This window comes from Podarcis vaucheri (genome assembly GCF_965113315.1).
Source record: "Podarcis vaucheri genome assembly, chromosome: 15".
In the NCBI taxonomy this organism is placed as follows: domain Eukaryota; kingdom Metazoa; phylum Chordata; class Lepidosauria; order Squamata; family Lacertidae; genus Podarcis; species Podarcis vaucheri.
In genome coordinates this window covers 44,676,996-44,701,856 of record NC_138753.1, presented here as the reverse complement: position 1 = coordinate 44,701,856, position 24,861 = coordinate 44,676,996, and the positions used below count along the sequence as shown (strand labels likewise).

General features: G+C 49.2%; 1 protein-coding gene across 2 annotated transcripts in view; it reads left to right on the top strand.

The window, feature by feature from the left end:
• PDLIM2 (PDZ and LIM domain 2) overlaps nucleotides 1-18,997 on the top strand; it is a 45,117-nt gene extending 26,120 nt beyond the window's left edge. The window contains exons 7-10 of one of the 2 annotated variants that reach the window (XM_082200592.1): nucleotides 9,583-9,743; nucleotides 13,485-13,630; nucleotides 14,440-14,560; nucleotides 18,067-18,997. In XM_082200592.1, coding sequence (XP_082056718.1) covers nucleotides 9,583-9,743; nucleotides 13,485-13,630; nucleotides 14,440-14,560; nucleotides 18,067-18,262 — 624 coding nt within the window. In that variant the 3' untranslated portion in view covers nucleotides 18,263-18,997. Of the gene's footprint in view, nucleotides 1-9,579; nucleotides 9,744-13,484; nucleotides 13,631-14,439; nucleotides 14,561-18,066 lie in introns of both variants that reach the window. The other variant, XM_082200591.1, reaches the window with a different exon arrangement.
• Nucleotides 18,998-24,861: the final 5,864 nt, after the last annotated feature.

Genomic DNA, 24,861 nt, shown 5'->3' with positions numbered 1-24,861 from the left:
TGGGCAATAGGGGCAGTACAGGATTCCTTTTGGTGTACCGACCTCCCCGCTGCGCCAAGGATTCCCTGCCCGAGCTGCTTCAGGTCGTGGCGGATGTTCTCCTGGAGACACCTAGCTTGGTCGTCCTAGGGGATTTTAACATCCATGCCGACACGACCTTACAAGGGGCCGCTCGGGACTTCGTGGAAAGCATGGCCTCCATGGGGCTGTCCCTGAATAAGTCTGGCCCAACCCATAGCCGTGGACATGCCTTGGACCTGGTGTTTACCTCTATGGATGTTGGTGATCTGACACTAAGTAAAAGCGAAACGAAAGAAGTGCCATGGTCAGATCACTTCCTGGTGCAACTGGACTTCTCTGCGACCCATCCCCTCTGCAGGGAGGTGGGACCAATTCGGATGGTCCGCCCCCGCCACTTAATGGATCCAAATGGTTTCCAGAGAGTGGTAGGGGATGCTTTATCCCATGTTGATGGCCTTTCAGCTGATTCCCTGGTGGCCCGCTGGAATGTGGAGTTAACCAGGGCTATTGACTGTTTGGCTCCGAAGCGCCCTCTCCGATTGCATGGAGCCCGGACAGCCCCGTGGTTTTCCACGGATCTGAGGGCAATGAAACAATCGTTGAGACGGCTAGAGCGCCGGTGGCGGAGAACTCATTCCGAATCTGACCGGACACAGGTTAGAGCTCAACGTCGAGCCTACCAAGTGGCGATAGCGACGGCGAAGAAGAATTTCTTCACCGCCTCTATTGCATCTGCAGAAAACAGCAGCAGGAGACTTTTTCAGGTGGTTCACAATTTAGCGGAACCACCTGCAACATCGGGGCCCAGTACGGGCCACATGTTCTCCTGCAATGATTTTGCAAAGTTTTTTGCAGATAAAACCGCTCAGATTCGGGAAGAAGTAGACTCCACCGTGGGAGCAGGGCCGGGGCGGGAGAGTGCAAGAGTTCTGTCTGGTCAAGTTGAGTGGGATCAATTCCAATCTGTTGCCTCCGAGGATGTGGACAGGCTGCTTGGACGAGTGAAACCAACCACCTGTCTCCTGGATCCTTGCCCATCCTGGCTGATAAAAGCAAGCCGGGAAGGGCTGGGCGATGGGCTTCGTGGGGTGGTGAATGCTTCCCTCCGTGAGGGGGCCTTCCCAGACCCGCTGAAAGAGGCGGTTATTAAACCGCTTCTTAAAAAACCATCTCTAGATGCGGCCACGATGGCCAACTATCGCCCAGTCTCAAATCTTCCATTCCTGGGCAAGGTGATTGAGCGAGCGGTTGCCGAACAACTCCAGGCACGCCTGGAAGAAGCAGACCATTTGGATCCCTTCGAGTCGGGATTCAGGCCTCATCATGGGACTGAAACTGCCTTGGTCGCACTGGTTGATGATCTCCGGCGGGCTAGGGACAAAGGTGAGAGCTGTTTCCTAGTTCTGCTGGATCTCTCAGCGGCGTTCGATACCATCGACCATAGCATCCTTCTGGACCGTCTTGAGGGGCTGGGAGCTGGGGGCACTGTTATACAGTGGTTCCGCTCCTTCCTCCTGGGCCGTGTTCAGAAAGTGGTGGTGGGGGATGAGTGTTCAGACCCCTGGGCTCTCACTTGTGGGGTGCCTCAGGGTTCTGTCCTCTCCCCCATGCTTTTCAACATCTACATGCGGCCGCTGGGAGAGATCATCAGGAGGTTTGGGCTGGGTGTTCATCAGTATGCGGATGATACCCAGCTCTACCTCTCTTTTAAATCAGAACCAGTGAAGGCGGTGAAGGTCCTGTGTGAGTGTCTGGAGGCGGTTGGAGGATGGATGGCGGCTAACAGATTGAGGTTGAATCCTGACAAGACAGAAGTACTGTTCTTGGGGGACAGAAGGCGGGCAGGTGTGGAGGATTCCCTGGTCCTGAATGGGGTAACTGTGCCCCTGAAGGACCAGGTGCGCAGCCTGGGAGTCATTTTGGACTCACAGCTGTCCATGGAGGCACAGGTCAAATCTGTGTCCAGGGCAGCTGTTTACCAGCTCCATCTGGTACGTAGGCTGAGACCCTATCTGCCTGCGGACTGTCTCGCGAGAGTGGTGCATGCTCTGGTTATCTCCCGCTTGGACTACTGCAATGCACTCTACGTGGGGCTACCTTTGAAGGTGACTCGGAAACTACAACTAATCCAGAATGCGGCAGCTAGATTGGTGACTGGGAGCGGCCGCCGAGACCATATAACACCGGTCTTGAAAGACCTGCATTGGCTCCCAGTACGTTTCCGAGCACAATTCAAAGTGTTGGTGCTGACCTTTAAAGCCCTAAACGGCCTCGGTCCAGTATACCTGAAGGAGCGTCTCCACCCCCATCATTCTGCCCGGACGCTGAGGTCCAGCGCCGAGGGCCTTCTGGCGGTTCCCTCATTGCGAGAAGCAAAGCTACAGGGAACCAGGCAGAGGGCCTTCTCGGTAGTGGCGCCCGCCCTGTGGAACACCCTTCCAGCAGATGTCAAGGCGATAAACAACTACCTGACATTCAGGAGACATCTTAAGGCAGCCCTGTTCAGGGAAGTTTTTAACGTGTGATATTTTATTGTATTTTTGGTTTTTATGGAAGCCGCCCAGAGTGGCTGGGGAGGCCCAGCCAGATGGGCGGGGTATAAATAATAAATTATTATTATTATTATTATTATTTAATAGGGCTCAGGTTAGTTGGTAGTCATAGAGGATTTCATACTAGCAAAGCCCTCCTCTGCACTCCTGCAATCCAAACCCATTAATCTTAGGTTGTTGTAAAGTGAGCTGGTGTCACACGCCATTCTCTCTGTCTCCCCCGCCTGTGGCATGGGATTAATAATTCCAAGTTACCTGCAAGGTTGTTGTATGGATTACACCTAGTTAGTGCAGGTGAGACTCGAAAGTACTATACAAAGGTTGATTTGCCATTAATAATGATCACAGGATGCTTCCATGCTCCCTAGACATGCTACAGATGTCAAGACCTTTCTGGACCTGTCAAGTGAGCTTGCTAGCCAGTTTCCCTGGGTGATCCTTCTGGAATGCCCTGTCCTCCCTCTCTTCCTATGGTCTTTGTTGAGCCTCCTGATTCCTTGCCCATGTGTCCTGGCATCTTGCTCTCCTGTTGCTCTTGGGCTGGGTGCTGCTGCTGTTTGTTTGCTTGCTTTGGCTCCAGGGGCTGGCCGCCCTCTGCTTTTTCTATGTTCTGGGCCTATTTTTCAAGCCCAAATTGGGAAGGGAGGTTGGCCCCAGAGCGCAGTGCTTGCCAGCTGGCACCTTGCTCGCCCAGGCCCCTCAACCCCTTGGCTTCTCTGTCATGTTTTTCTTTCCTTCTTTGCATTTATTTGCTTTAGCTCTTGGCCCCATTGGGTGGCCTCCTCCCTACCCAGCGGTTGCATCAGTGGTGGGGGCTGAGATTTGAGTGTTGGAGGGTGGTTAAATGAGGCTTAGGCCTCGTTGGTTTCCTCTTATCTTATTTCCCCCAGAAAAATTCCTTGGCCTGCAGTTCTTCAGATGCAGAGAGCAGTAATTAACCTAAAAGTGTTGCATTTCTTACGTGAGCCCCAAATTAAGGAGGAACCGGCTGCAGGCTGTCAGTCTGTTTCTGTTCTTGCTGGTGTTCACAGTTGGAAAGTTTGGGTGCAAAGAAAGATTTACTGGCAAGTGGGTGCATGTTTAGGCATGTGTCTTCTACAGGGCTGGCCCACTCAGGAGGTGAGCTGAGATGGCAGAATCCACAGGGGCAGCAGATCCTGTTGTAGATCTTTATTCCCCACCCCTTGTTCCTGCTATAGATGCTCACTCACCCATGCCATTTGTGGTCTGCCTCAGGGGTCAAATTGTCTTGGGCCAGCCCTAGTGTTCTGGCTTGGACAGATCAATGGACCATCCCTATGAAAAGAGCCAGAGTCTTTCTATAGTGAGCCCACGGGACTAGTTTGGTGCTTCCAGGAAGCTAATAAGCAGGGCACAAAGTCAGTAGCTTGCCCACATTGTTGCTGCCCCAGCAACTCTCATACAGTGATAGACATTATGGAAAAGGGAGGTTTCATTTAACAATGATGTTTAATAGCTATTGATGGGCCATTCTGCTCCAATGTTTGCCTAAGCTTCTTAGACTTGGCAATCAGTCTTTCTCTTGTTGGCCTGATCAGTAATGCTGTCTTCTGTAGAGTAACCTGTCCTGATGTCTGAAAAGGCATAGCAGTAAACCTCAGGTTCTGTTCCATCTGTGACATCAGTCTCCTAGCTCTAACCCCAGTCTTCCAGGCTCTACCAAAGCATGAGGATTTGTGACTATTTTTTATTATTATTCAGAGTTGGCAACCTTAAATGTGTTTGGGGTGTGTGTGTGTTTGTGTTTGGTAGGTCTCCAAAGTTAGGCCAGTGGAGTCACTTAGCAAAGCTCCATGGAATGGTATGTAGGCCTGGGCTGGATCTTTGTATGGGTTTCATTATTCCTTGGAACTGACGGTGTCTCTGTGTGCTAGATGGGTGGGCACTCTGGAACCAAGGAACCAAGTCTTTGCTTGGAGGGCAAAAGAAGCATGCTGAGGTCCAGCTGAAATCTCCTTTAAGCAGACTGGCACGGAAGGGGAAATCTCCCCTTTGTTGGGTAGGTGTGGTGTTGTTGAGAATGGAGATCCTACGTAACACTGATTGCTGTGTTCCTATCAGTTCCCTTGCACTCTGCTGCTTCCCAAAACATTTGCTTCTGGTTAGGAAGGCCTTTCTCCTTTCTTCCATCTTCAAGGCCTTTAAACAGGAGCAGATGCAGCGGGTAAGGAAATTTTATCATTTGGGATAGCAGCAGTGCCGAGCTTTCCAAATATCAAGCTGCTTGGGGGTGGGGAAAGATGGGTAGAAGTCACACAGCAGAACGGAAGAGCACCAGGGTGGGATGTGTTTCTGCATGGTGCCTGTTGCTCTTACCTATCTATGTTCTGGTGACTTTCCCTGGATTGCTGGGTGAAGACTTCCTTCCCTTCAGTGCGTTCTGCCCCAGCTGCTGCCTCACTTAGGGCCTGGGAGCACACAGACAACCTGTTCATTGAGCTTTCATCCTGATTTGCTTGCAAAGAGATTGGACCCTTCGGATCTGCTCTACGCCCAGTGTGACCTAACCAGTCCATGACTAACCTCAAGCATTGCCCCAGAAACCTCATCAGTCTCGCTGCAATGGGATGGAAAGAGCGAGTTTGGTAACACTGCCGTTCACATACTGGTGATACTGTGCTCTAAATCCCTGGAAGACCTCTCCCAGCAATTCAAGTGTTGCCACATAGGAGAAGAAGTTGTCTTGAGCCATCCAGGGAGACCTTGTATCATGCGCTCCAACTGGCAGGGCCTCCCCAGAGTCGTCAGCAGAGGCCTCTCTCACCACCTGATGCTTTTAACTGGAGGCGCCCGGGACCTGGCTGCCTGCTTTCTGTACGCAAAGCCCGTGGTCTTCCACTGCACTGTCCCACCAGCTCCTGCAGCCTGTGCCACGCGTGACCCCCGTGGTGCTTCTTGTCAACAGCCTTGTGTTGGATTGGACCAGGGATCTTCCAAACCATCATCATCATTTTATTTGTATGCCGCCTTTCCAAAGTTAAAACAATGCTTAAGGCGGCTTACAACTGACAAGATTTACATAATTACCAACATAACAAAAGTCATAAACAAGAAATAAAACACATCAAAAGGTACACAACCAAATGGAAAACATTTCCACATAAATCATAAAATCTAAAACTAAAAATACAACATTAAATCAATAACAATTTTAAATGACAAAGTTAAAAAATCAAAGCAATGTTAAAAGAGGAGCCCTCTCTGTTCAGCAGCAGCAGCAGCAGCAGCAGCAGCAGCAGCAGCCGCCGCCCTTTATGGAGCCTGTCAGGCCAGGTGGAGAGAGGCAGGGCAGGGCCCTTCAGGCTCCCAGCAGGCAGTCCTGGGCCCTTGTTCAGCCTGAGGGCCACATTCCCTCACAGGCAACGTTCTGGAGGCCGTCTGCTAGTGATGGATGGGGCCTGGTGCAAAACAGGGCTGAGCCAGGAGCACATGCTAAGCTCTGATTGCCCAGGGTGGGGCGGTAGGAGCTCAGTTCTGCTGGGCAAAGTAGCCCTAGGGAGCCAGAGATTTATGTTGAGGTGTTGCAGAGGCGCCAGGTGCCCCCAGTATTTCGGGGGCCTGGTGTGCATTGCGCATACATGATGTCACACAGTCTCCTGACCAGTGCAGTCTTCCGCAACATTGGGCCGCGCCCCCTCAACATTGCGGGGGGGTGGACCCCCTTCAAACACATATTGAGGGGCTGAAGACACCTCCACCCGCTAGAGCTGGCATGCCTGGGGTGTTATAAACACAGGCGGGTGGGTGGGAGGGATACCTGCACTGAAGCCTATGCCCATACCATTCTGGGAGCTCTGGAGATTCCCTGAAAGCAAAATGATGTGGGGTCCTTTCTGGTGCTCCTGACTGATGCTCTGGCCAAAACTTCTCAGCCCTGCTGCTGCTTCCAGTCTGGGCACCATGCTCCCGGGAACTGTGGCTCAGTAGGGATGGTGTTGTCCAGCTGCCTCCTGGTAGTCATGTTTTCAGCATCTAGCTGCCACAGTCGGTGTAAAGGGGGCGCAGCAAAGAGCCCCGAGTCAGGTTTCCACCCTTCTCTTTCCCCACTGATCCCCTCGCTTCTGTGCCCCCTTCTTCCCCTTCATCTGTTCTGCTTCTTCCCAATTAGCAGCTGGAAAGTGTCTTTTGAAGGTGTGGGGCTCCCTCTTGTGGTTGGTGCATGCCCTGAAACAGAGAGGCGTGAAGGTTGTGGAAAGGATTTTTGGACAACACATCACTCTGTTGGGCGGTTGAATGTGTCCACCCAAAGGCTTTAGGCATTGATTGTTTTAGCTCAAGGATGAGTTATGGACACAAGAATGTGCAAACTTCTTCTGCCCCCTCCCCACACCCTTGCAGGAAATGAGTTCAATGTAGGGTTAACCTGCTTAACTTTAGCCCCATTCAAGTCTGTGTACAACTCTCCCGCTGTATCCCCAGAACAAGCTTATAAGGACTCCTTGCCCTGCTGTACTGCAAGGTGTATCTTGCCATGGAGACCCTCCCAAATTGCTTGTAGAGTTTCCTTATGAGGAAGTAACATGTGGATGGTCCTTAAAAGCCATGAGAGGACACGGGAGGACTATTGCAACAATGAATGTTGTAGTCCTACTGTTCTGCTCTATCAGCTCTATCTATTCTGTTCTATCCATTCTCTATCTGCTCTATCTATTCTGATTTCACAGAGCAGCTCCATTCTTTATGGTTTGCTACCTTCACAACAAGGTGTGACAGCGTTGTTCCCATTCCACTGGTGATCTGAGGCTGAGAGAGGGATTTAGCAAGAGAGTGAAAGGCATCTGTTGCCAAGATGGACATGAGGCTCAGCTTACCAGACATAAGACAAAGTCTCATCTGCTGGATCAGTTTGGCTCCAAAGTGGAGGTGCAAAGTATCTCATGAGACTGTACAATTTGAACTTTGCATGATTCCCATGATTCACCTATCCCTGTGTCTAGCAAAACTTTTTTTTTTTTTACAAAATATCCCAATAGAAGCAAATGCAGATAGTTAAAAGAATCCAGCTTTTCTTCAGTTCAGGTAGCAATGTATTAATTAACTTTTGTTTTTAATACTCACCTTTGCCCGGTTTTATTCAACATCTTTATCAACGACTTGGATGATGGACTCAAGGGCATCCTGATCAAATTTGCAGATGACACCAAACTGGGAGGGGTGGCTAACACCCCAGAGGACAGGATCACACTTCAAAACGACCTTGACAGATTAGAGAACTGGGCCAAAACAAACAAGATGAATTTTAACAGGGAGAAATGTAAAGTATTGCACTTGGGCAAAAAAAATGAGAGGCACAAATACAAGATGGGGGACACCTGGCTTGAGAGCAGTACATGTGAAAAGGATCTAGGAGTCTTGGTTGACCACAAACTTGACATGAGCCAACAGTGTGACGCGGCAGCTAAAAAAGCCAATGCAATTCTGGGCTGCATCAATAGGAGTATAGCATCTAGATCAAGGGAAGTAATAGTGCCACTGTATTCTGCTCTGGTCAGACCTCACCTGGAGTACTGTGTCCAGTTCTGGGCACCACAATTCAAGAAGGACACTGACAAACTGGAACGTGTCCAGAGGAGGGCAACCAAAATGGTCAAAGGCCTGGAAACGATGCCTTATGAGGAACGGCTAAGGGAGCTGGGCATGTTTAGCCTGGAGAAGAGGAGGTTAAGTGGTGATATGATAGCAGCCATGTTCAAATATATAAAAGGATGTCACATAGAGGAGGGAGAAAGGTTGTTTTCTGCTGCTCCAGAGAAGCGGACACGGAGCAATGGATCCAAAATACAAGAAAGAAGATTCCACCTAAACATTAGGAAGAACTTTCTGACAGTAAGAGCTGTTTGACAGTGGAATTTGCTGCCAAGGAGTGTGGTGGAGTCTCCTACTTTGGAGGTCTTTAAGCAGAGGCTTGACAACCATATGTCAGGAGTGCTCTGATGGTGTTTCCTGCTTGGCAGGGGGTTGGACTCGATGGCCCTTGTGGTCTCTTCCAACTCTATGATTCTATTCTATGACTGTGACCTCCTTCCAGCATTATACGGCAGAGGAGTAGAACGTATCTTCTGGGTGGGCAATCTTCTGCCAGCAGTGTGTCTTTTGGTCTGCAAGCATGCTTTTTGGGAATAGATTCACAATGGGGAATTGTAGTGGTGGTGATGGACAAAAACTTTCAGGATCTTGTTCCGACACGTGTGTGTAAGAGGGAGGGTGAGAGTTTGTTGGGGATTGAGTGTGCTGCAATTCCATGGAGGCAGATGGTGATATACAGATGGTAGATGGTACACAGTTAACCTTCAAGAAAATCTCGGCTTGTTTGTGTGCCCACCACTGTGTTAGCATTTTATTTATGCATTGCGTTTATATCCCATCTTTCTTCTGAGGAGCTCAAGGGGGCATGTATGCTCTCTCTCCCACCCTGGCTATGTCTTCATAACTTCTCTTTACGTATGTTAGGCTGAGAGTGTGTGTGCTCTGGCCCAAGGTCACCCAGTATGTTTTGTGGCTGAATGGGGATTTGAATTTGGATCTACCCAGTCCTAGTCCAACTCTCTTAACTGGTACACCACACAGGCAAGTTTCTAGCCCAGAAACATGTTTGACAGATTGGTGTTCATGCTCAACCTCAAAAACCTACAAAACCAGGAAGTTGGCTGAATTAGATTCCTGTGGTTATGGGTGAAACTTCTTGTCTATGTCTTTCTATCTCAGTTCTTCTCTCTCCCCCCCCCCCCGCCATTATTTTATCAAATTTGTGTCATTTACAGAGTTTTCCCTGGTGCTGAATTTGTATTGTTTGGCTGCACTCACCCCTGGTTGTGTATACTCCTCTTATTTTGGCAATATGGGTTGTGTAGCAACTGCTTATTTTTATGGGACCAAGTCCTATAATGTGTGTTGGTCAATTAATCTCTTCCTGAGGCTGAGAGGCTCCTGGGGCCACTCCTTTCCTACAAAATGCACTTACACCCAGCCCCATCTCTTTCTGCAGCAGCTGCAGGAGCGAAGGAGCATCAGCCGCTCTAGTGGATCTCCAGTTACAGTTCTGCTTCCATTAAATGGATCTCCATCCCCTGGAGCATATTCACCCCGCAGCCCATGGGAGATCAGGAAGGACCAGGACAGGAACTCCTCTTCCTACCAGCGCCGTTACAGGTAATCTGTCTAGTTTACCTGCTGTTGCCTAGTGGCTAAGGATGCTTTCAGACTGTCTGTTTTGGGGTGGGATTCAGTCACATAGCAGCCGATTCAGGTTCATCATCATCATCACCACTTTTAGTTTGTATACCCTCTTTTTATATACAGTTTACCAACTGAAGAACCAACAAAATGTACAACAAATGTACAACCCACCTTAGAACAATCTAATCCAATACAAATAAGTCCTAATATAAAAAAAAAAACTGTTTTGGATTTCATCCACAGAACTAACCCATTTCCCTAATAGATCAGGCTTTTGCAATAAGGAAAGTGACAGGGTAGTGCAAAAGTGTGAGATAACATTTGCTTTAAACTCAGTGTCATCTGGCCTCCCTGCAGATGAATCGGAGTGAGTGCTCCTTAGATAGGCAACAAAGTCTAATCTCCCTACAAACTAACCAGGATGAATGTTCAATACAGTGGTACCTCGGGTTAAGTACTTAATTCATTCCGGAGGTCTGTTCTTAACCTGAAGCACCACTTTACTAATGGGGCCTCTTGCTGCTGCCACGCTGCCGGAGCACAATTTCTGTTCTCATCCTGAAGCAAAGTTCTTAACCCGAGGTACTATTTCTGGGTTAGCGGAGTCTGTAACCTGAAGCATATGTAACCCGAGGTACCACTGTAAATGGATTGTCTGGAAGCACCTATTTCCGAAAATTGCTGAAATCATGTATGAGAAGCTGCCAGACCAAAATGACACTTAAGAGTGCTTCCAGGCACCAGGGTTCATGCGTTCAATATAGGGAGAGCTAGCAGAGCAGGTACCGTACTTCTCAAAACACAGAAACCTTGTTTGCACTATGGTAGAGCGATTCCTGCCTTTCAGGCCGCATAGACGTCAACGTTTCCCCTTTTTTAAGGGAAATTCCCTTATTCCAAATGGGATTCCTCGCAATAAAAGGGAAAAGTTGACAGCTATGTACATTGGTTCTTCACTTCTATGGGCTTCTGTGGTGTTGGCAGAGAGGAGTGGGTGGGGGTCAGAGTTCAAGGGCAGTGCCACTGCCAGTGCACATCCCTCTGTCTTCAACACCAAGCAACTGTAGAGTAGGGTGACCAAGGCTCCGGCTTTATTGTTTGTTTGCTGCTTCTTTTATTTCTGTAGCCTCAAGAAGTTCTCCAAGCAGCCTGCAAAAGGTTCCCAAAATGAAATTGCTCTCGGATCTGGGACAGGGGCAGAAAGGACCTTGTTGTCCTCGCATAAAACACCCTCTGAGCCAAAGGAGTGGGGTGAGCAGTTGGATTCTTCTGAGCAGGAACTCGCCCCCCACCTCAATGTCCCAGGCTCCATCTGGAAAAAATTGCAATGGCAACCTGAGAATTGGGGCAGACATTTCAGTCCCAAACCTCCCTGAAATCACATCACCTACTTTGGGGGGAGCTAAAATGCCCCCCAAAAAATCAGGCAAACCACTTTGATGCAGTTCTAGGGAGTGTTCACATTATGCAGCGAATGCACAGTAAACAAGTGTGTGAACACAGCCAGAGTCTCTCCCTGGTCACCAAGCAGCAAACTTAGCCAGAACTTTAGGGTGGTTTCTGCTTTCTCTGCCTAGAATACGAATTCTACAAATACCCCCATAGACCCTCACTATTGTTCCCAGGCTATTTCCTTAGGTGGAGACCAGAGGCAGATGGCTTTGTATATACCCCTGTTGACTCTGCATGCAGACCCTTCCCACTGCTGGTTGGGGAAGCCACGAAAACACACATTGGCCACAAGGCACATCTGTCCTGACCTTTCATGTGAAATGCTACACTTTGATGTGTTTCTCCCCAAACCTGCTGTGATCTTAATTGAGAACTGCTTACAGGGTAAAGATATATCAGCCCACTGGTATGAACATATAGCGGGAGATTAACATACACATCAAACTGTGCCAATGTACACACAATATGCAAATGTGGTTTGAAATGCAGTGAAAAAGAATGACCTTGCTGAATTTTAAGCAGGTGATGTATACACAGCTTATCTCTCGTTTTCCTGGAAGCAGGGGGTTGGCCTACTTTGCTCTTCAGGGAAAGCCTTAGAAAGGAGGAGTTATGACAGAGGCTTATGCCATTGTGCGTTGCCTGCAGAAGGTGGAGAGAGAACCTTTTGTCTCCCTTTCTCATAAGACTAGAAGGTGTGGACATCCACGTTCAGGACAGATAAAAGAAAGTGCTGCTTGCAGCGCATGCTCCCGCAGAAGGCAGCGACAGCCACCAACTTAGACGGCTTTAAAAGAGGATTAGACAATTCCACGGAGGAGAAGGCTGTCAGTAGCTCTGCCTTCATGGTTGGGTTCCCTCATGGTTCCTGGGAAATCCAGGAGGGGGAGGGGGGAGTGGTTCTTGTGCTCAGAAGCTGCTTGGGGGCTTCCCACAAGCATCTCGCTGGCCACTGAGAGAGCCGGATGCTGGAGAGGGATGGACCACTTGCCTGACTCAGCAGTCTCTCCCTATGTTTTTATGTTCTCCTGCTGTGAGGCTGGGCAGGTGAGGGTTAATTTGAGGCTGCAGACAAGTCTAGAGGCTGGGCAGGTGTGTCAGGCAGGGTGTGTTCCACCTGCACTCTCAGGAGAGTGAGCCTGATCAGGTCTGGAGACAGGCAAGCAGGAAAGGAAATCTCTCTGGAGGTGAGGGGGGAGCAGGATTCAGTCCCTGCTGAAACACTGAGCCCTTGAGGGTCATTAGACCTGCCTGGAAACAGCAGGTGAAGCCTCCTTCCCAGGGGGGGGGGACATTTCCTGCTGCTATCGCTCTCTGCTCCCTTTCCCGGAGGCATGCTTGTCTGAGAAGACTTCCAAGGGCTTGGGGCCAGGAGTACACCTTCACTCACAGGGGAGCTGCTTTGGTGAGCTGGCTGGGGCTGATGGGAATTGTGGAGGGCACCAGGGTGGCAAAGGGGTCCTAGGAGAGGGGCAGGCAGGGCAACTCCACAGCCAGGACTCAAAGGAATAGGAGATCCTTGTTGAGAAATGAGGAGGGGCTGGGATGCTTCTCTGAGTCAGTGAAGGGATCATTTCCGTTTTCTGAAGTCCTGGCTTACCTGGAGCCAGGGCCAGTGCATCCAGGAGGTGGGCTGAGGCAGCTGCCTCGGGCAATGGAATTTCCAGGGCCCCCTGCAGGCACCACCCGCCCCTACCGCCACAACCAGAGAAGTTAGGAGAAGCAGCAGCACTTCTGGCAACACCCTGAGGAGTTCATGTGACATTCCATCTCACCATTTCTGCATTGCAGGGGTTGGACTAGATGACCCTTGAGGTCCCTTCCAGCTCTACCATTCTACGATCCTGTGATTCTGCCACTACCACCACTTTTCCTCACTTCTCCTGTGGCTGGGAGGGCAGCAAGCAAGGCAATGGTGAGGGCAGGGTGGGTGGGGGTGGGGCAGCACCCTCCCCTTTCGCCTCAGGTGGCAAAAGGGGATAGAAGGAAGAAGAAAAGGCTCCCATTTCTCTCCTTGCACCTGCTCACGGCAAACCCTCTGGAATCCTGCATCCTTCCACTGAGGCCCCTGTTCTTCTGAAACAGTGCTCAGGTGTGCCTCTTCCTGGATCTCTCCTGGTCCCACCTCTTTCTTCAAGCTCAGCAGAATTACGTTGGTGATGGAAGACTGGTTTGTCCTGTCTTCCTGGGATATAAAAAGCCTGAGGTATTTTTCCTCTTCCCAGGACAGACTGGCTGCATTTCTTTTCTCTCTCTCTCCAGTCTGGATACAGAGCCAGCCATGCGCCATTTGGAAGGGGACTCAGAGGTCTACAAAATGATGCAAGAAAATCGTGAAACCAGGGCTCTGCCGCGGCAATCCAGCACCTTCCGCTTGCTCCAAGTAGCTCTGGAGTTGGATGAAAAAGGTGAGGGTCGAGGTGGCTGGGAAGGAAAGCAGGAAAATTGTGTTTCTTTGGACTTGGGAGTAGCAGGCAAAATGCAGCCACCACCATAAAATGTGGTGTGAAATGCTTCCTAATGCTTCTGGTTTGGTCTGTCTTCTTGTTCCACACTGTTTGCTTGAAACTCTGTTTTTTTTAATCTGAGGCGCAGGTAAATGCTGAGGTTGTGTGTGAGTTCTTGAGAATACTTTTGTAGTTGAAGGCAAAGACCAAGAGGCAGGTGGCCCAAGTTTTCTGCAACTTTGAATTAGCAGGTTAATCAACTAAAAATTAGAAACCTAGGAAGCTGCCTAATGCTGAGTAACATTCTTGGTCCATCTAGCTGTAGTATTATCTGTACTGACTGGAAGTGTCTTTCCTGGGTCTCAAACAGACGTTTCTCCCAGCCTGACCTGAGGCTGACCTTGGGACCTTCTGCCCTCAACTTGTTGATGGCAAACTTTAATCCGTGTTTTGGTGCTGTTATGAAGGGAAATAAAGAAAACATTAAATATTGCATTTTCCTTCTGACCATTAGTAGATTATCTATGGCTTTATTAGTTTACAATATATCTGGCTTTAATACTTTTTAAAAGGCAATTAATACTGAGGGGGTTGTGGGAATGATGAAAATTTTGCTTCATTAGATTAAGTCTGCAATCCTATGCACCTGGAAAGAAGGCTCATGAAACACACCAATGCTCTGAGGAGATGCTCACAGGGCGGCACATTATTCAGAATCTGTTGCCAGCCGGCTTCTGAATCCTGATGTGCCCTCTTGGTTGCTTTGGCAGGGGGCTCCGTCACCCACTTTCCCAGCCCGCTGTCTCCCAGCGCCCAGAAGCCAGTCAGCAGTTCCATGGCCGGCGGCGCCCAGAAGCTGCATGTGTGTGAGAAGTGTGGCAGCAGCATCACGTGAGTCTTTCTCTCCCTTGGATGGGAGGCGGCTGTGGAAGGGATAAGAGATGGGCTGCTGGCCATAAGCAGAGCGGGGGTGGATCTAGACACAGGTTAAAAAGGTAAAGGTACCCCTGCCCGTACGGACCAGTCGTGTCCGACTCTGGGGTTGTGCGCCCATCTCACTTAAGAGGCAGGGGGCCAGCGCTGCCCGGAGACACTTCCGGGTCACGTGGCCAGTGTGACGAAGCTGCTCTGGTGAGCCAGCACCAGCACAGCACACAGAAACGCCGTTTACCTTCCCGCTAGAAAGCGGTACCTATTTATCTACTTGCACTTAGGGGTGCTTTCGAACTGCTAGGTGGGCAGGAGCTGGGACCGAACAATGGGAGCTCACCCCGCCGCGGGGATTCAAACTGCCGACCATGCGATCAGCAAGTCCTAGGCGCTGAGGTTTTACTCACAGCGCCATCTGCGTCCCGGGCACAGGTTAAAAACACTATAAATAAGCCAGAAATTAAATCGTTACAACAAAAGAGGGGGGAGCCTATGTAAAAATCCATATAAACGCCTTTTTGCTCTCTGGCACCATCTGGTGTTGGATGTTTATAACACACTCAAAACGTATTCTTGTGAGGAATGTAGCTGAATCCGAGGGACACTTTCATGGTATTATAACCACAGTAGGGGACCAGTTATGCATTGCCATCTTCTGGGCAGAGACCAGAACTGCAATTTGGAGCTTGTGAAAGTTCACTGCGGCCATTTGAAATGAACTTGGTGGCTGAAGAGTAGGGAAATTGCCAAAAAGGCATGGGGTTACTTAGGTGTACACTATTATGGCATTGATGATGAGGGAATTTTTTACCTGTTGTTCACTGTATGGTCCCAGGGTAGATTATAGCAATATAAAAATACAATACTGAAAGTGGTTAAATCATTTTACAATCAGAAGATTATAATCAGAAGAATAGAGTAGATCCTAAAATATATGTATTGGGTGTCTAAGGCCAGTGTAAAAAGGAGTGTCTTCAGCATACAGTGGGAGCTATGCAGTGTTGAAGCAAAACACATCTCTCTGGAAAGGAAATTCTACAATTTAGGCTCTGCCACAGAGAAAGCACTCTACTAGGAATTTTTTGTTTACTGCAGTGGAAATGCCATAGAATTTTTTCAGTAACAAAAATATATGCCATTATATATGCAAATATATGGGCAAATATGGGTCCTACTACCTTTGCTTTTCATTACTGATTACATTTGTATCCTCCCTCTAAGTTCAGGGCAGCACATTCCCACATTTTCTCCTTGAAACAACCACCTGAGATGGTGGGACTGAGAGAGAGTGGCAGGTCCCATGTTGCTGAATAAGTTTTTGTGGCTGAACCAGACCCAAAGCAAACACTCCATCCATTGCGCTGAGGAGGCCAAATGGTTACGGTGCTTGATTACATATTTACTTAGTTAAGATATTTATAGTTTGTCCTTCATCATGTAATCCCTGGGCAGGTTGTAATACAGGTAAATAATAAAGCAAATCCTAAAGAGCAAGCAAAAACATATCACATCTATTAAAAATCAATAATGACACCCTCCTTGAAATGGCACCACCTGTGGCTCTTAATTGCAGTGGCAGATACATACTTGCACCCCACAAACGTTTGGGGAAGCAGGTAGATCTTTACCTGGCAAAAGTGTCAGCACCAGTTATACTTCCAAGGGGAGGGCATTCCATAGATGGGACACGGCTTGGTACTAAGGTCTAACTTTGATCTAAGTTGGTACTCCAACTCAAGGAACCTGATGTGGTACACCCTCCCTCCCTCCCTCCCTCCCTCCCTCCCTCCCTCCCACATAAAAAAAGTCTTTCCCTCACAGACACACATTCATACCCCCTTTCTCTCACACCCATGCACACATGTACAGACTACTTAATACTTCTCTCCATCTTTCTCTCATGCACCCCCCCCTCTAGCTTCTATTTTGCAGCCCCCTTTGCACACACAGGGCTGCCTCAATCCACTTTGGCACCTGAGGCAAACCACAAAATGGTTCCCCCACCAGAGAGGAAGGGGTGAGGGAAGATCTACATCAGGAACAAGGAGAGAATAAAGATCTACACTGGGAACAAGGTTGGGAGCAGACCAGCAGTGCCTCCTCTTCACCCAGCGGCTGCTCTCCCCCCAGAGGGGGCTGCGGGGAGGGGGGTTTAGATCTGGCCTCTAAGGAGCGCGTCACAGATGTTGCCGCAGCAGCAGTGGGCAGTGCATTCCTTGGAGGATGGATCTGCTGTCGCTGAGTCTCCTGCTCTCTGAAGCAGCTGCCTCACCTTGCCTCATGGGTGAGTCAACCGTGCGCTTGTGCCCCTTCACATATATGAAGGGAAAGGCATTGGTGTCTGCCTAGCGCTCAGCAGGGGCCCAAGCTCCCCTCAGGGCTGCCTTAGGTCACTCACTCTCACTCAGCCACATGCCTACCAAAGCTGTTCCCTCACAGGCAAAGTTCTGCGTGTGTGCCTCATCACACCCCCTCAGACTTCCCAGGCTTCCCCTCGGCTCTCCTGAGCTCGCTGGCTTCCTCTCGCTCACACACCTGCCCACCCAAGCTGTTCCCTCCCTTCACACTTACAGGGGAGAACAATAGGAAGGGAGAGCTGTCACTCACGGCTGGCTGCACATGCACACAAGAGTGTTAGCATGCCAACTCCTTACAATTTTATATATTGGAGAGAAATGAAGGTGTAACTCATTTTTAAGGTGCAACAAACTTTGGTTCTCATCTTCGGACAGCGTAGAAGCAAGAAGGAAAGTGTTGTTCTGTTGGGTTGAAAAGAGACACAGAAAAAGCTCGGTTGTGTGTACCTAAGGCAAGGAAATGGAAAGCTTCTACTGATTCCATGAACCAAAATATCTCCCTACCTGCCTGATTCTGCCCAGGATAACTAAATGGGCCCCCCATGAGCAGGGGGAGGATGCTGGAGACTCCCTGGAATGGACACAGTGCTGAGAGAGATTTTGCCCTAGTCATTTGTTTAAAGGGGACTGAACCAAGATAATAAATGATGATATGTAGGTGGCAGTCTTTTGTTTGATAGTGTACGTTGGGGAAGACTCTTGCACAGAATAACACATGCAAAAGTATCTCTGTGGCTTGTGTCTCTATATGTAAATTGTGTTGTGGCTAATATGACAAAAGTAACTAACTAAATCTACTGGGTTGTGTCCCGTGCTAGCTCTACTCAGAGTAGACCCATTGAAATTAAAACATACCTAGCTTAGATCCATTAATTTTGATGCACCTACTTTGAGTAGGATGTAGTTGGACACAACCCATGCTCCTGGCACTGCCCCATGCTCTCAATACTTTCTCCACAATCCTGAGGGCTAGAAACTTTGCTCTAAACATGCTAACATTAAATTTTAACGGGGTACCAGATTCCAGAGTTTGCATCAGGTGCCAGTCATAGCTGTACTCCCCTCTGAGTCATGTTTCACTGACTGCGCCCTCGGCTGTGTCTCCTGCAGGACCCAGGCAGTGAGAATCCAAGAGAACCGCTACCGCCACCCCTCCTGCTACATCTGCACCGACTGTGGCCTCAACCTGAAGATGCGGGGCCACTTCTGGGTTGGCGAAGAGATGTACTGCGAGAAGCATGCCCGCCAGCGCTACCAGGGGGCAGCAGGGGGCAGCCCGGTCACAGCCGTCTACTCCCAGTCCTAAACTGCCCATTGGCCTGCAGGAGAACGAACAAGAAGGAAGCTGGTGTTTCCACCACCCTGGAGGCTTCTTCCCAACATCTAGTCCGTGTGACTTCCAGAGGCGTCCCTGGGTCTATTTCGATTGCCTATCAGACCTTTCGCTTCATGCACAATCCCAGCTAGTCAGGATTCTGCCTGCTGAGACATACAGGGAAGAGGAAGCCAGAAGGGCTCGGGGATCTAGGGAACAGGCAGGGAGCCCCTCTAGGGAAATGGCATTTTCAGCTTCTGGCCTATTTCTTAGAAGGGCAAATGTCTTCATAGCACAAGCTTGGTCACGTTGGGCACTAAGCATCTTCTGGAGGGATGATTTGCAGGAATAGCTGGAATTTCCTCTCTGCCAAGCTGTGCCTGCGGAGGGTCTGTTTGGGGCACCCCATGGGACGCAGTGGTGCTGCCCCTGCCCACCCCTGCCCCATGGGTAGTGGAAGCCAAACCCAAGTGGCTCTTGCTGCTTGCAGGGTAACTAAGCCATGTTATTCCCTTCTGGGTCTCTAGCGCCTCTTTCTCGCCACAGCTGCCAACTTTCCTGTGTCAATGTAGAGATGGAAGAGGAAAGATTAGGGGTGTCACTGAAGCACCAGGTACTGGGGTGGCATGGATGCAGCTTTGAATACTGACTCTCTGTAAAGCTTCTATAAAATAATCAGCCAGATCTCTATATGAAATATAATATATATGTTGTATGTATACTGTACTTGCTTGTGCCGGCGTGAAGGGGATTGGAGAAAGCAGCCTCTTTTCACTCTGCAGCTCCGTTTTAAGGTTTTATAACAGCATGTCACCCTCCCCTCAGCAGTTGCACACAGGACAAGAGTCTCTTACAGTGGTACCTCTGCTTACGAACTTAATTCATTCCGGAGGTCCATTCTTAACCTGAAACCATTCTTAACCTGAGGCGCGCTTTCGCTAATGGGGCCTCCTGGTTCTGCTGTGCCGCCAGCGCACGACTTCCGCTCACATCCCAGGGCAAAGTTTGCTACCAGGAGCGTCTACTTCCAGGTTAGCGGAGCTCATTACCTGAAGCATTCGTAAGGAGGACGATACGTAATCTGAGGTTCCACTGTATTTCAGGAGGGGGAAAGGGCAGCCTATGGGGAATCCCTCATCATATGAAATGCCCTATACAGTGGATAGAGGCTGCGGGAGGTGGCATTTTAATAGATCTCCCAGCTATTTATGGGCAGGGAGTGTGCAACTTGAGCACTATGCCACTTACGACTGCAGTCTTAGCTTATTGTCGTGAGCTAAAGGAATTGCTGTTAAGTGACTGGCAACATAGAGGCACAACAAAACCCGGATTGACTACAGATTACCTGGCACATTCTTGCGCTCAACAAGCAAAGACCATGCAACCAATCTCCCTTTTGATCACTAGCAAGCAAAAAGTGTAATAGTATTAGGTATGGCAACTTGCATCTTGCAGACAGTGTGCCATAGCAGGGGAGCTATATCAGCCTCAAAAACAAAACATGTAAATGAAATATGTGTACATACCCTAAGGGTTTTTCTGTATGATCCTAATATCCTAAGTGTTGCCTAGCTGAATCATACAAAGGATCCATCTAAATCCATGTTCCGATTCCAACAGCCACTGGACATTCTTCCAACAGCTGGCTGTACCACCTTCTTAAATGTGGTGCAGGTAGTCAGCCAACCACTAGGGTAGTGAACCAAAGGTAGTTCCGCCTCTGCCCCGCAGTCACTTAGAGATCTCTAGTTTCTGGCTAGCAGTGCCTTGGATAAAGAGTATGCAGGAGGTGGTACTTGTACATAAGCAAATGTTAAGCACTTTAGTATCTGCTTAGAGATGTTTTGAAGAGAAGCAGACACAACAAGGGCCAGTTTAAGCTGTCTCCTTGTAACCTGTTTTAGAGTAGGACCACCCATTCCACCCTTCTCTCTCTGCCTGTGTGTTTTGTCTGCAAGATGCTGGGCCGTTCAGCCTGGTTAACAGTTCATGGCGTGTTCAGACTGCACTGGGGGTTCAAATAAGTTCAGATCCTTCCTGTGTTATGTGCTATTGCAATCTCCTTTCTCATATGTGGGCTCACTTGTTACATATTTGTGCCCAGGCCATGTGGTCTCGGTATAGACACATGGGAAGGCAGAGCTTAGACCGCCTATGGGGGTAGAAAAACCTTTATGCTAGAACTTGAGAGGATCTTATAATAAAGCAAAGGACTCAGATTCCCAAAAGCTATAGAAACCTTACTAATGTAAGAATATGCTCTGTAAAGAGCATACCTGAACAATAGGCCTGGGTGTTCTTCAAGTTCTGTTCTTTTAACATATTAGTAAGTGACATGAACAGTAAAAAAAGAGAAAAAATCAAGAGTCAGCTATTATAAAAAGTTATTTCCTCTTTCTAGTCATTTATACCCCAGTCCGCCGTCTCCTCTCTCCCTAAGAGGCAGCCGGGCACTAACTCACTCTCAGCTCAACCCAAAATGCTGAGCTTCAACTCTGCCCCTTCCCCTTCTTTGCTGTTCAGCCTCCTTATCACAAAGCTTTTCTCCTTCAAGGTCAAATCTAGATCTTCCCAAAGAGGGAGTCAAACATCAGTCAGCCTCTTGCTGCTGGCTTGTTGCTATGCCGGTTTCACAAAAAGCTTGCTTGCTTTCCCGCCATATGGTGGCCCTGCTCCCTTCTGCATGGTGTGACAGAATGAAAGATGACCAGATTAGCCATTTTATCTCAGGCTTGTGATGGGGATACAAGACCTGCCATCTCCTGTGGTTACCAATGTAAGGAAAGCTGTCACTGCGCAGTAGCCATTCTCATACTTTCATGTGCAGGAGCTCAAAATCCTCCTGTGGCAGGGATCTACAGCCTTCCCTGGTCAGCTTGTCCCATTTCCTGAAAGCTCTTCCGCAGGGCAATGTTATGCTACACCTCATGTAATTGTGGCAAATCCATGGTTGCATTAAAGTTTGAAGATAGCTCTCCATTATCCATCCACTGGAGCACTCTAGGGACGGCCAGGGTGAGCCTTGAGGCTGCATCTTCCACTTGGAACATGACACTGGCCAGCACATGCTCAGGACCAAGGTTCACATTACAACAAGCATGCTTTTAAATCTATGTGCTTAAAGGTGCTCACTTCTATTATGAGGAAAAGTGATGTGAGGCCTGGATCCAGAGGGGAGTCTGGAACTGGTTTCCTGCTGGAGACCTCCTCTCCCCATTTGCCTGTTTGTCTCCAGAGGTTCTGTTCATTGCAGGGATGACTAGCATGTGGCCCTCCAGATGTCATTAAACTCCAGTCCCCATCTTACGCAGTCAGCATGCCCAATCGTCAGGGAGAATGAGAGTTGTAGTCCAGCAGTACTTACTGTTGTTGCCATTCGTCTGTCTTGGGAGAGACAATTGAGGAGTGCACTTTTGGGGATGAAGTCAGACTGTTGGAAAGTTGCAGCATCTGCTGCGGCTGTGGAGACCGATGCAGGAGGGACATATTTTGCTGCAGCTGGAGCAGATGAAGGTGTCCAGTTGTGCTGCTGCAGATGTTTCTTCACTCTGCACTCCTCCCAGCAGCCATTCGTCCCCTGGTTACCTGTCTGTCTCTCTCCACTCACTGTGGTCATCTGCAAGGGATTCCCACATGGCGGGGTTGATGTTGCCAACCTTCATGTCACGTTTGCAGCCATCTTTGGTCTGCCAACTGGCTTGGTGCCTGAAGCCAGCTCCCTGTAGAGCACGTCCTTGGGGATCCTGCCATCTTCCATTCTGTGGACACAGCCAACCAGTAGTCCCAAGTTTCCCACCCCTGGTTCCCAGGGAGAGAGCAATACCAGTTTCTGAAGGGATTCCTAGGAAGAAAAGTGCAACAGCAGACCCCAGGTTTGATCCCTGGCACCTCCCAAATCCGGCTGGGAGACACCCCTGGCTGAAATTCTGGACAGCCACTGCCAGTCAGTGTAGACAATACTTGGTTTGATGGGCCAATAGTCTGACTCAGTATATAGCTACTAAGGCCAGAAGAGCAAGGGCATAGAGTAGAATGTGGTGGTGACCATTCTCTTATTGCTCTTTTCCCCTTTTGTTGCTGTTTCAGGAATGGAATGTCCAAGAGATATTCCTCGCGAGTTCAAAGATCTTGAGCTGATCCTGCCATCTGTGGCAAGAGAATTTGGTGGCTTCAGAATATTTTATGTCCTATTCTCTCCCTGTTGAATCCTAGGGAATGGGGATTCATGCTGAAAAATGGGGTGATGGTCTAGGGGGGAGGTGAAAGTCCTGTGACCCCCAGCTGTTGCTGGACTACAACTCCCTTCATCCCTGATTATTGGCCATGGTGTCTGGGGCTGATGGGAGTTGGAGTCCAACCACACCTTGAGAATCACAGCTTCCCTAACCCTGGTCTGCTTGGGGAGGGGGAGGGGGGAATGGCCTGGACATGTCCCTGCCCTGCCTTTCTCACCCCATTCTCAAAAGCATGAGGCTGCCGGCATGCCTGGAATGCTTCACGGGTGTGGGTTTCCCAAGAGGTTGGTGGGAGCTGTTGCGCCATTCAGAAACACAAAAGCACAAAAACCGCTCCTTCTTTAGCAGTGCAAACAAAGGCCCGTGCCAAAGTCTTGGAGGGGCATTCTGGGTGCCGCCCAGTTTCCTGTTCTGAACAGCATTCCTGCCATGAAGTCACCACAGAAACAGCCAGCCCAGCGTGTTCTGGAATGCGGCTTGCACATTCTCCACATTCAGATGCCACAAGCAAAGGGAGAGGTGAGACGCAAGACCTTTCACTAGAAAGTTTCACCCAGGGGAGCAAAGGCCTCTCGCCACTTGCCAGGCATGGGGAACCTGCAGCCCTCCAGATGGTCAAGGGATGAAGGGGAGTTGCAGTCCAGTAATATCTGTAGGACCAGAGCTCCCCCGTTTTGACTTTTCAGCCTCTGTATCAGTTTGATACTGATGCAATTGTCAATCTCACTGCTGTTAATCCTGGGAATTGTAACTGAGAGTATTTCCTGTCCCCTGTAAGAGAGCACGCAGAAAGAGAGAGCGCGCACTAGAATTACAGTTCCCTGGTGGAGAAGGGCTGATTACTTTTAAGTGTTCTGCCAAACATATGTTCAGGAAATGAAGTCATTATGGCTGTGCTACTAAATGTGGATGGAATACCCCTCATTGCTAAGTAACCAAACTATTGTTTTCTGGGATTAGGTGCATGCTGAGGAGGATAGTTTTCAGCCACACAATGGCTTTTCATATCTCTGGATCTCTCAGCCTCTGGCAGGTGACCACATCTGGAGTAGCTTCAATACACAATTGTCTGCAGTCAGGCCCAGGGTCAAAGGTCAACATTGTGGGGCAATTGCTGAACCCTCCCCCAAAGCCTTTGGAAGAGTCCACTGCCTACACATGCTGCCAACCCAACAAGCAAACATGCGCTCCTCTCCATTCCTGTACTTGGGTGATGGTGGCTGGTGCCTGCCGTTTTATCTCACAATGCCTCTGAGGCCACAACCTAACATCACGCTGGATGGAAGAGCACTACATTGAGTGCCGGAGACATTGGGGCCGGCTTACAGTGACAGGGCCCAGCAAGAGGGTTTGCAGCTGTTGCTGAAATTGCACCCACCTGCTACCACCAATGTGAAGGCAGGGGCTCCTACTCCATGCTGGTGGTAGGGTGGCAGATGGTGCCAAGGTTCACACCAAACCATGTGTCAAGCCCTATATCTAGTGGTCTCCTCAGTCCTGTCCAGAACTATTGGGTGTAAGGAGGTGGGGGTTCTGGGTTTGGGGAAGGGGCACAAGGGGCATCTTGGCTACCTGACAAATGGAGTCTCTGATTTCTCCAGCTCCTTCATCACACAGAGTCTGTTTTGGTACTGATGGAAGCATGAGGAAGGAGACACAGTTCACACTACAACTTGTGATCTCTTATTGGTGTACTCCCTACAATCCGTCTCACACACCAACAAAAATGTACACTAAACGCTTGTACCTCTGATCACTGTGGATTAGAGTCTTGTTCTGTCCCTCTTCCAAATTGTGTCACACACACAACCCAACACATTTTGCTGCTTGGGGTGAAATACAAAATGGCAGCTCCTCCTCATTCCCCATACAGAAAGCTGACTGGATTGGTGATGGGATAGTCAGTGTTCTTCACTTTACCTGAGGGCAGCAGGGGATACAGATGTGTTCTCCATTGCAGGGAAACAACCATGGAGTTTAAGAGGACTGGCACGTGGCACTGCTGCTTGCGGTGGTTGCCTCCCTTGGCCTAATTAAAAGGCTGGTCCTGCATATAGAGGCGCACACAGGTGCATGCACACAACTGCTTCAACAGATCCCTTTTATTTTTTCTTAAACATTTGTTGTTGCATCTATCTGGTTGGACACCTTGCTGATTTGTGTGGCAGCAGAATCTGTACCTGGTTCCTTTGCAGTTAGATTAGGTTAGAACACATTTATATCCCAAATCTTTAATAAAAAAGGGAGCACAATGAGGTGTACATGGTTCACTGCCTCTCTATTTCACAACAGCCCTATGAGGTAGATTAGGCTTAGAGGTATTTACCTGCCCAAAGTCAGCCGCAGAGTTTTGTG